The 11,441-nt window shown below is 47.1% G+C and overlaps 2 protein-coding genes across 2 annotated transcripts in view; both read right to left on the bottom strand.

Moving 5' to 3' along the window:
- Window positions 1-1,909: 1,909 nt before the first annotated feature.
- Window positions 1,910-5,193, bottom strand: HOXA2 (homeobox A2). The gene is made up of 2 exons (XM_039549868.1): window positions 3,945-5,193; window positions 1,910-3,272 (listed from the first exon to the last, which is right to left on the bottom strand). Exons 1-2 carry the CDS (start codon window positions 4,324-4,326, stop codon window positions 2,518-2,520), a joined length of 1,137 nt encoding a protein of 378 aa, XP_039405802.1. The 5' UTR covers window positions 4,327-5,193; the 3' UTR covers window positions 1,910-2,517.
- Window positions 5,194-8,786: 3,593 nt separating this feature from the next.
- HOXA3 (homeobox A3) overlaps window positions 8,787-11,441 on the bottom strand; it is a 45,672-nt gene continuing 43,017 nt past the window's right edge. The window contains exon 6 of the mRNA XM_010399009.3: window positions 8,787-10,309. Within this exon, the coding sequence (XP_010397311.1) occupies window positions 9,540-10,309 (770 nt within the window). The 3' untranslated portion in view covers window positions 8,787-9,539. The remainder of the gene's footprint in view (window positions 10,310-11,441) is intronic.

The following is an 11,441-nucleotide window of genomic DNA, read 5'->3' as shown; positions in this document are numbered from 1 at the left end:
TCACTTTTCTTATAGCCTCCAGCATTCTGAAATCCTTTTTTCTCTGCCTTTTTGGTGCCATTGTCTCTTGTTGCATTGTCTCTCTGGCGGGGCTTTCGGTTTTTGCTGCCCGTTCTAAGCATGGGGGCAACATCATGAGAAGGGTCGGAGCAGAGGGGGAACACACACCAAACCCTCCCTCCCCCGCGGCCAGGCGAGGGGGAGCTACTGCCGCTTCCCCCCGCCCTCAGGCCATCTCGACCCCTCCGCGCCCCTCCGCGGCTTCGCTCCGCGTTTCCTGCCACGGGACTGAGGCTAAGGAGGCGATCCCGGCTGTTTAGGCTTTTCCGTGGGAGTGTGCCCCCGCTGTGGCCCCAGGGTTCAGTCGGAGCCTCGGAGGCGGCTCCTACTTGCTGAATTCCCCCATTTATTTAAATGGAGTTTACGAGAAGTTTAAACCTTGTAACACATTTCCTTTTTATTTTTCTTTTCTTTTTTTTTCTTTTTGTTTGATGTTTCTGGTTTCTGATTGGGGTTTGGGGGGGTTGTTTTAATGTCTGGGGTTTCTTTTAGTTCGTTTTGCTTTGGTTTTCTTTAAGCGTTGTCAGCATCCGGAAATCTGGGCACAAAAGAAACCCCAACCCTTACATGCTCATTGCGGTCCAATTTAACTCAGTGGCAGAGGAGTGAAAATGCCGGTGAGGCTGCTCGCTTTCCGCAGGGACATGGCTGGAGCAGAGAGAAGGAGAACCAAGGCCGAGGTTTCACCGCGCCCGCAGCTCAGCCAAGCTGTTGTTTTAAAAGAGCAATAAAAGTGAATTATGACTAAACGCCTTCTCACTTAATGGTTTTAGACGGGGATCCCCAGCCCCGGCAAATACGTAAGAGGATTTTTATTTGTGCATGTGTTCCTGCAATTGATCTCTTTGATGACATTCTCATTCATAGAAAGAGTTTGATTTATGACTTTCGGAAGAATTGCGTTCAGCCCTTCCAGCTATAACCCACGCATCCCAGCTCCACAACGTGTTACAGGGCTGGGAGACAACACTCCTCGCATGGACGGACAGCAGAGCCCCGCTCACAAACCTCCACCCAAGCCCCACTCGCCTGTGTAATGTAACCACACACACTCACTCGGACCCACACGCACGCAAGGAGCCGCGAACGTACCCGCCCGGGATCCCCCGGCCCCGGAGCAGCAGAGCCCGCTGGCATCTGTTGCTCGCTTTTAGCCCGAAGGACGGGGCTCACCCTCTGCTTTGGGGTTCGGCAACGCCGGGTGGCAGGCAATTTGGTGGAGATTTCTGAAAGCCCGTCTTTGCTGCCTCCAGCAGAAGAGGGGGGGGGGCGAGGATAATGTAACTTTAAAGTCAGAGTTTCCCCTTTTCGTTATCAGTCTCGTCTCGCAAGAAGGTTTACACAGGAAAATATCTTCGGGTCTGCCCCCGCACCGCCCCCGAAAAGTATGGAGTGGAGAGGCTGGTTCCTCCCTAAATACTTTTTCTTCCCCCTGCGTTTCTCCCACCCTTTTGATTTCACAGGCACTAACTTCTCCATTTCCTCTCCTCCTAGGGCTGATTTCTTGGGTTGCTCAGCACGTGAGAGGTAACCAACCACATTCTTTGTGAGCTATGATATTTTTTAAGACACGTTTTCTGAAAAATCTTGCTGGCTGCTAAGCACTACTTTTTAGAAAAACAGGATTATTTTTTTTTAAAAAAGGAACAAAAAACAACAAAACAACGCCTTTTCTTTCGTTCATGTAACAGGCTGGTTTCTGCAGGAGATGCTTATCCTACTGAGTCTCTCTTACGTTCTGCCTGTAACAGAGAAAGTCCTCGTTCATGCTTTTGTTACAGCTCACCACTTCCAAGCTTTGTATCCTCACGGAGATAAGATGCCACATTTATATATTAAAAGGAACAAATCTCCATCAAACCCGTGAACGATTTTAATTTCTTTAGTCTGTTTTTCCTTCCCTTGTGAGTACCCTTACAATAAAGAAAACGAACGAGTTTTCCTCTCTAATGAATGTCCTAAATTGCCAAAAGGGCAATTGCTCGTTGTTAGAACACTGAATTTTGTTTATTGGCAAATTAGTAGTGGAAGAGATGGGGAGAGATGCCCGTCATGTTATCCATCTTGAAAGCAGAGAGAAAGAGAGGAGAAAGAGAAAGAAAAAAGAGAAAGCTCCTTGTAGCAAACAAGAATTTATTCTACCAAAAATACTTATGACAACGCATCCTAATGTAATACAAAAATAAAAAGAAAGTGAAGATACATTCCTATACGATCACTTTCTTACAGACCTCATATATTGCTTTCATAGAAGGACCTAGAATGTGGCTAGGTTAAAATTGAACACAACTAAAACTTCAAAAGAAACGGCAAAATGGCATATCAGAGGGAAGTAACAAACAGAAAATACTGAAGAGGGAAGGGAGGGGGAAAATAAAATTAATTCACTGGGGGGAAAAAAATAAAGAAGAATAAGGAGGAGAAAGCAGGACCCTTGGAGAGGATGTCTTTAATTTCTTAGTAATTCAGATGCTGCAAGTCAATTGTGGTGAGTGTGTCTGTAAAAAAGTCAAAACTGTCAGCAGAGATATCTACAGGACTGTCCAGAGATCCTGGCAAACTGGGGGAAACTGCATCTGAAAGCTGTAGGCAGGAATCTGTGGAGAAAACGTTAAAGTCCTGTAAAGAAGGGACATCTAGGGCCTCAGGACTGTCATTGTTCAGGCCAGCTGCACAGTTCTGGGCCATTGTTGAGAGGCAGTTTTGAACAGTGGGTGACTGATGTTGAAAATGTTTCAGATTTTTCTCATTGCTCGTTAAAGGCGAAACGGGGAAAGTTTGGGATTCGCCATTGTGCGCATTCTGCGCCTGCTGCTGGGAGAGGGCATTCTGCTGGAAAGCGTAGCCTTCCCGCTCCAGGAGAGCGCCGGAGACGTTGCTGAGGGCTTGCTCGAAGAGGGATTTCTCCTCCTCCTCCTCTTCCTCTTCCTCCACCGCTTTTTCGGGGTCCTCGAGGTTCTTAAATTTCCCCTCGCTGTTTTGATTCTCCTTGCACTGGGTCTGTCTCTTGTGCTTCATCCTCCTGTTCTGGAACCAGACTTTGACTTGTCTCTCAGTCAGATCCAGCAAGGCTGCAATCTCAACCCTCCTTGGTCTACAGAGATACTTGTTGAAATGAAATTCTTTCTCTAGCTCCAAAAGCTGGGTGTTGGTGTAAGCCGTCCTCAGGCGCCTAGATCCACCGCTACCGCTATCGGGGATTTCAAGGGGGTCTGTTAAAAAAGAAAGAAAAAAAAAAAAAAGAAAAACACCACCACCACACGCACCCCAAAGCATCACAGCCAGAACAGTGAAAGCAAAGACACACGGACACACACACAAAACAAAATGCACGGATTGAATTTCAGCACCCCAGCACATCGCATCCCGGGGGGGTGGAGGGAGTGCTCTCTCTGCATGTATATGTCTATATCTATATGTCCATATACCATAAAATAGCAACTGCAACAAAATGGCCGCCTTTGGATGCAGTAAACCCATTGTGTTGCACTGCTGAGCGCCCGGTGCTGCGTGCCCCTCGGCCACCTCCGCCAAATCGCTGCCTCCAGCTCCCCAACCTCCCCACACCAGAGCAAACTTTATATTAGCCATACCGCAATTTATAATTAATGCATCAGCTGCTTAGCTGAGCGGGAGCAATCTATCACTCTTCATTACTGTCAAATATCCTAACTCTAGGACGGCGAGACAAGAGAGGTCAGCTCCAACTCAAATAAATCATCCCGCATTAGGCAAGTTTGGGGAAAGTTTGGGTTTCCATCGAGCCCCGCCAGCTCCGTCCTTCCCGCCCGCCCGCCCTCCGCCTCGTCCCCCCGCGAAGCCGGGGGGATGCGGGGAGCCAAAATAGCGGCCCGGCGGGGCTGGCGGCACGTCTTTGGACTGACCTTTGTGGCTGAGGCAGGCAGGTCCAGCGGCTGAGGCGGAGGCCGAGGCGGGCGGCAGCGCGGATCGCTTGGACGCCTTTTTCTCTTTCATCCAGGGGTACTCCGGGGGCGGCGGGGCGCCGGCGGGGCCCGGGCTGCTGCTGCGGCCGCGGGGGCTCGCCTTGGGGCGACCGCCGCCGCTGTGGCGAGGGTGGCTGCCGGGGTTCAGGCTGGGGATGGTCTGCTCGAAAGGAGGAGGAATCAGTGTCGAGTGTGAAAGCGTCGAGTTCTTGATTGATGAACTTTGAAATGTATCACCGACAGGGGGAAAAGATGTCAGGCACTCAGCAAGCGATGGCTGGCTATTGATAAAACCGATCTCTCGCTCAAATGCGAAATTCATGGCCTTCAACTGGCAGCCCCCGCGGAGAAAAAGTTCCCTCGGATTCAGGGGGCTCGGGGGGAGGGGAAGGCCCAGGAAAAAGGAGAGAGAGGAGAAAAAAATATAGCATAGAAGATCGCTGGTGGGGTGTTTTTTTTCTAATTCACTGATTACAGCCGTATGGGGACCGTGCTACTATTAAACTATTGAATTCATGGAGACAAGGTTGAAATTGGACCGAATTGGCTGTCACATGATTGCCTCTGCCCAATGACAATTTGGGCTTTAATCAAAAGAAGCCACTGTCTGTTTGATTGATCCAAAAAAGTCGGGAAGGAACGCCTCATTGGGGGCCAGAAAGGCTTTATTTACACTTTTTTTAAAAGGGGAAATGATATCTCGAGTATCTATCCCCTTGGCGTCCTAATCCGAAATGATCGGGGGTGGGGAGGAGGGTGCGTGTGCGTGGATACGTTTGTGTGAGAGGCTGCGAATGTGTGTGTCTGTGTGTGTGTGTGTGTGTGGCTGCTTGTCCTGCAGCCTGCTGCCTTCCTTGCATCCACCCGCACACTCTTCTCTCATTGTTTGGGACTGTCAGGAAAACGCTTTGCACCTCACAAATCATTTAAGCACCTCAATCTGACGCCTTGAGTCATTAACAAAGTAATCCATTAATCTTCAAAGTTTTGACACCGTCAGGCCCCCGCATAAGAAGTTGCACCCAGGCAGGAGTCTGAAGCACTGGGTCTTGATTTTTTCTTAGGAATAGCACTTCCTCCAAAACTAGTTTCTCCTTCCCGACTCAGCCTCAATGAGCTCCTTTGTATTTTTTGTTTGTTTATTTGTTTGGCTTTGTGTTCTTGTTCGATTTTTTTCTTTCTTTTTTCCTTTTTTCCTCTTTTCGTCCTTTTATTTTTCTTTTCTTTTTTTTTTTTTTTTTTTTTTTTTTTTTTTGGTGGCTATCGGGTGTACAGTACGGAGAACAATTGGTCGCCGGTGCTGAGCCATTGTTTATCAGGATCTTCCTCAGCAACCTTGCTTCGAGGGGAAGAGTCACATAGGCAGCAGCCCTGGAGCTTCATGACTTCCCTCTCCAGTTGGCTTCCCGGGATTGGACCGTAAAACATAACCCTAGGAGAACATCTCTGGGCGAGCCAAATCGCGAGGCTGCAAACGAGTCTGGCTGTTGGCTCTTAAAAAAAAGTATATATCCCGTGCATTAGCTTGCAAACGATACTCCCGTCTGCTGGCATAATTTGCTTAGTAACCGTAGTAGGCTGGGTCTGGTGAGTATTTTCGATTACCAGGAAATATATGGGCTGGTAGCGGTTTTGTTTTCTAGGGGCCAGACAGAGCGAAAATGCTGCGAGGTTATGACTTGAGAGACGGCACTCGCCTCCGATGCTTGGCTCTTGCCGCCGCTGCCTCCAGTCACCCCCGCCAGGTCGAGGCAAGTCCCGAATTTGGATGCTTTTGGCATAATTTTCCAACTATACTGAGGCGACAGGGAGAGCGATGACAATGATGGCCACAATCACCAACCGGATGAATCCTATGGTCACAGCCGCCCTAGACAGCCCGGTTGGGGCTTGCTTGCCCGCAGAGACCGGGGTGCCGGCGGGGTGGGGTGCTCCGGGGCCGGGGGAAAGGCCACTTCCCAGCCGCTCTCTGCATCCTCCAGGAGCCAGGAGCCATCGCCAGCGCGATGAGGTGCCGTCTCGCTTTATTTTCGGAGTTGCCAAAGAGGGGTCGGCAACCGTCTTCGTAATTATATTTAAAAAAAAAAAAAAAAAAGACGGGGAAAAAAAATAGAGAACAAGACCCCAAGCGCTCAGTGGATCAGTCTTCGTCCAGTCTGCAGGAAGTGCATTTTAAAAATCGGTTTTAAGTTAATGCACCCACAAGATGTAGCATATCTGCGAAGGCATTGGAGAGAGGGGGAGGGGAGGGGCCGGGAGGCTTTAAATGGGCTTTTTGGTGGTTGCTTGTTTAAATAAAATATAGAACGAGACTTGTCATTTAATCCCTCGAAAGGGATGCCTTACAAATATCGATGCTGTTGGAAAATGCAAGGGGTTTAATTTTCTTGCTTTTAGTCCAAACAAAGCTCTGGTGGTGTCTGCCCGCGATCAATCTTGGCCGCCAAAAGGTTTGACAGCTACTGGCCCTTAAGAACACATTTAAAGCTTCTTGCTCTTTCCAAGATCAAATGTGGCCGTGAAAAGAGGCAGAGCAAGAAACGCAAGTAAACAAGGAAAAAAGCTGCTTTTAAAATATTCTGGCAGAGGACTGGGCTGCTTGTGGGAAAAGTCCGGTTTTATTTTGCTTCTTGGTGCCTACGTTGGGGTCGGGCTTTTCTTTTTCTTTTCTCTGATTTCTTTTTTTCCCCTCTGGAAAATATTGGGATTAACAGCAGGATGACAAATAATAAAGAGAGAGGTTTGGATTTTAACCAGGCTTTGTGAGTAAAACCTGTGTGGGTGTCTCTATTCTGCACATTTGTTTCTTGTGGTCAGTCTAATACAAAAACCACCTGGAACAAAACCTTTGCAGAGAGGACGCGAAATTCTTGGGAAAATCAATTACTGCTGCCTCCAGGGGGATCTTTTAATCGGACGAATCTTAAATGCAAAATTACAAATTCTTATTTGCAACCTACAGGCTCTGAAGAGAGGATTGAATACGGTCTATGGAAAGAAGAGGGGAAAATCCCCTGTATTTTTCTTTCTTCAGGGTGGGAGGGGAGTAAAACGCCAACTTCCTTCCATTTGAACATTTTTCTAAATGTAATTCGTGGTGCTAAAGGAACCACACAGTAAGTATCGTGACTACACCGTTACCTTTTGTTGTATCTAACCTAACTGATCCGAGAGGTGGGGGGGCGGCTTGAATTTTATACGGGCGCTCCTTTGAAACGAGCATTGTCTTGCAATGTTGCAAAAATGGTTCCTTCGCCTACAAAAATAATAATCAGTCGTCGGTCTGTATTGGGTAATAATCAGGTTTCAGTTAAAAATATTAGCCTACATAGCCTTTCCTTCCACGGTTACATGTCTATATATACAATAAACAGCACGGCATAAATCTATTTGCTATCCTTTTCTTTGACTGGGCATGCTTTATCTATTTATGCAGAAAAGCTCTGTATAGATTCACGGGTGCATGACAACGTTTCAGCATCAGGCAAGGATGGTTCTGGGAACAAGGTAAAGCCCAAAGATTAATAATATTTCAGCATGAGACCAAAATGGCGACAATTTTTTTTCTGGGCTCTAAAAGATACAGATGGTGAACAGCGTGTGTTATTATCTACACAGCATAGGAATATGTCTTTATAAACGTGCAGGGGTATATTTTACCTAGTCTATTAAGGTCCGTTTTGATTTATCTTTCAAGTTTCAATCTAAAAATTACAGACATTTTGCCTGAAAGGAATAAAAACCGGATTTTAGCACAAGCTTGTGGGTTTCTACGTTCTACCTCGAGCCAATTCGGACCGGAGACCCCTACGGGTGCCCGTTTGGGGCCGGGACCGTCGCCCTTCTACAGTACCGTGTCCCCCCCCTCCGACACAAGCACCCGCACACACATCCACACCACCCCCGCGGGAAGAAACGGAGCACAAGGCTCCCCTCCCCCACACCTTCAGGCTGCCGTGGGAGGAAAGGCGGCTCAGCAAGAATGAAACAAGCCCCAGTAAAATATAAAAAAATATTAATTCGGGGGGGAAACATAGGGAAAGGAAAAGGTAAAATCCACTTCTTAAAGGAAAAGGGGAAAACGGCGCGGGTAGCGGGTGGAAGGAGCAGCGGTGCGCGCATCCACCCCCCCCCGCCAGCGCATTCGCGGCTCGGCCAGACCCTGCTCTGCCCCCTGCTCCCCAGTGCTGAGGGCTCCGCAGCCCCCGCCGCCCGGCTCAGGGCGCCAGCCCAGCGCCCGGGAGGCCCCTCGCACCCACGCGGGCCTTTATCCTGCGCTCCTGTGCCGTGTGCTTCACACACGCTGGGACGCCCACACCCTCGGCTGTCCTCCGGCGCTGCTCCACGGGGAGGGGGCGATCCGCGCCCGCCGGGCACCGCGCAGCGGGTGCGGGAGGAGGCGGCCGCCGCGGCCCTGAAACCTCCCCTGCTGGAAGAAAGGAAAAAAAAACAGAGCGAGAGAGAGAGAGGAAAAGAAAAATCTCTCTCCCTGCCTATGAAATGCTGAAAAGGCATCGCGGGGCCCTTCGGGTGGGCGAGCAGATCCTAGTGTAAGTTTATAGACGGGTTTCCTAGCTCCCCACGTCATGAAGGGCTCTTCATTCCCCTCCGCTGCGAAGAACATGTTCTTAACTCTTTATTATTCAGAATAAAAACTTTATTTTTTTTTTCCAGAACGTGAGCAGCAAGGAATGTATAACTTTCAAAACAAATCTAGCCTTTTCAGCTTCACACACTTTTTGCCTAGCTGGATGTCACAAGCATAAAATATTCAAACCGTGATCTTTTTTCCCAGATTTTATTGCATCGTCATCATCATTATTATCACTATTTTTAATAAAAGGAGTTAATAGTTTCCTTTCAAATGATATTTCTAACGCGTGCCGATATGCCATCTAATATATGGCCTCCTGAATATTCAGGGTACAGATTTTTTAATATATATATAAATATGAACAAATGGGGATAAATAAAATTTTAAACACTTAGATTATTCAATGTTTGCGAAAAAAAAATATAAATAAATCTGAATGTTCACCAGCATACACACATTGAAAGACTTACACGTATCAATAATTGTCCAGGGAGTCCCTGTCCAAGCGCTTTTGATGTCTTTCTTGCTATTTAAAAGAAGTGCAATAAAAAAAATTGCTTCCCCGTGGGATCAATCATGTACGAACAAATTCACATTTAAGAATTCCTTTTATAGAAAATTTGTTCATATACCCTGTTTTGATAAAAGTGTAGAAGGTAAAGTATAAAGCCTCTGCATACTCCCAAAGTGAGACACAAGGCTACAGTTCAAGAAGATAAATATCCACTAGTGAAACTATAGAGCAATTCAAGCAACAAATATTGCTACGTCACATAAACTAGAAAACGCTTTTACGAAAGGAAACAAAACAAACCAAAACGAACAAAAGAAACGAGAAGGGAAGGGGAGGGCACATGTTGGGGAGAGGAGAGAGAAGGGAAGGGATGAGTACTTTCCAAAACTTGGGGGCTTGGTGTGTTCCTCTTAGTGACTCCTGTCTCTTACAGATGAGTGAGTTTGGGCGCTTCCTGAATTCTTCCCTGAGAAGGATGGTGAGCAGTAAGGTCTGTGTATGTTGGATGTGGATCACAAGGTCCATGGTGGTGATTGTTGGCCATTGGCCCAGCCCCGCTGTAGTCCATGTTGGCAGAGGGAGGATGAGGGAGATGAGTTAGACCAAAGATGGAAGGCCCAGAATTGGTCATGGTCTCCACGTAGTTGCCCCCTACATAGACGGGGCTTCCCTGTATATGTGGATTCCCATAACCGTTGCCTTGAAGAGGATGAGTATCATATTCAGGTGTCACAGCTGCTGTCCCCGTGTATCTCTTTTGAGGAGGTGGGCAGTTATTAAGAGGAGCAGTATACGATGCAGGGATGCCATAGGTGTTTTGATGAGGCTTGTTAAATGGTGGAGGCGACTGGGGCTCGTAGGGGACACTGTTTACTAAAGAATGCATAGAGTTTAGATATCCCCCAGCAGCTGGAGGGACAGGGCTTCTGCTTGGGGACTGTCCTCCTGAAGAGGTCATCATACCCTTGCCCTTCTGATCCTTTTTGTATTTCATTCTGCGGTTTTGAAACCAGATTTTGATCTGTCTTTCTGTGAGATTGAGCAAATTAGCCATTTCTACCCTTCGTGGCCTGCAAAGGTACCTATTGAAGTGGAACTCCTTTTCCAGTTCTACCAGCTGGGCACTTGTGTAAGCTGTACGGGCTCGCTTAGAGGAGGCTTGCCCTGGAGGGCTTTTATCACCAGCACAACTCTCACCTATGTAAATCACACAAAGAACACAATCAGCATGGCGAACCTACACATGGCAACACGAGAAAATGGCCAACAACACCAGCGCCTGGAGAGTTTGGCTCCCAAAGGCAAGATGGATGCCCATGCGTGGAGCGAGTCCTCCCCCATGGCACGAGCTCAGTCGCGCCAAACTACAAGACTCAGAAGACTTCCTTCACCTCGTTAATGTCACTATATGACTACATGTGCTTCCCTTAAGAATGACAGCATGCAACATGTCTTGAGCTTGGTGGAGAGGAGCAAGGAGGGTTCAGGGAAACACAGTGAGGTTTACAAACTCTGAAGGTGAACTTGTGCCTCTGCTGACATAGTGGGACCAGGGTCTTCAAAAACTAGCTGTTCTCTATTGCTGTAAAGACCTAAAACCCTCTTTTCTGAAAACCCATGTATGTATATGTATACATCAGCTACAAATACCTGAAAGTTAGGTATCCACAATACAAAATTTTAACAAATAAATATAGAATTGTCAGTATAATGGTTTTTATCATATCAAATATATAGCGTAATATAAGCAGATGGTAGTGATTGGGAAGAATAATATATATAAAGAAGAACATACAGTACCTAGGCTTGCATATAGGCATGGAGATATATTTAAGTGTTGCTGCTTTTTGATAAAATAAATACATCATATGGAAGACTGTAAACAGCAGTGTTACCACAGCTTTAAAAAGCAGACTGGCAGAACACTTGCTAAAGTTTTGAACTCTATTTCCAAGGCACATTTAAGTGAAAAAGAAGTCAGAATAAGCCCAACTTCTGGGCATTGGAGCTAGCACTGGTGTTATCAGTTTGGGTTTCCTTGAGTAATAAAAGCATTGATATACACTTCCATCCCTCAAATAATGTTTTACGGCCTGAAGTTTATAGCACTCCAGAATCACTTTTGTTTACCAGGCTTGTAACTTTGCCAATCAGCTTATTAAAATAGGAAGAGGTTCTGACTGCATGCAGGGCATTGATCCTGCCTGCACATGATTATGAGCTATTTTATTCCCGTTACACTTCAGCAGAGATAGGTCACTGTCTTATTAATCTAACAGCACCATGCCAACAAAGTACTCGGGACAAGCCTCTGGCTTGAGGCCTGGGC

Source organism: Corvus cornix, chromosome 2, assembly GCF_000738735.6.
Source record: "Corvus cornix cornix isolate S_Up_H32 chromosome 2, ASM73873v5, whole genome shotgun sequence".
NCBI lineage: Eukaryota > Metazoa > Chordata > Aves > Passeriformes > Corvidae > Corvus > Corvus cornix.
This window is presented reverse-complemented; position numbering and strand designations above follow the sequence as displayed.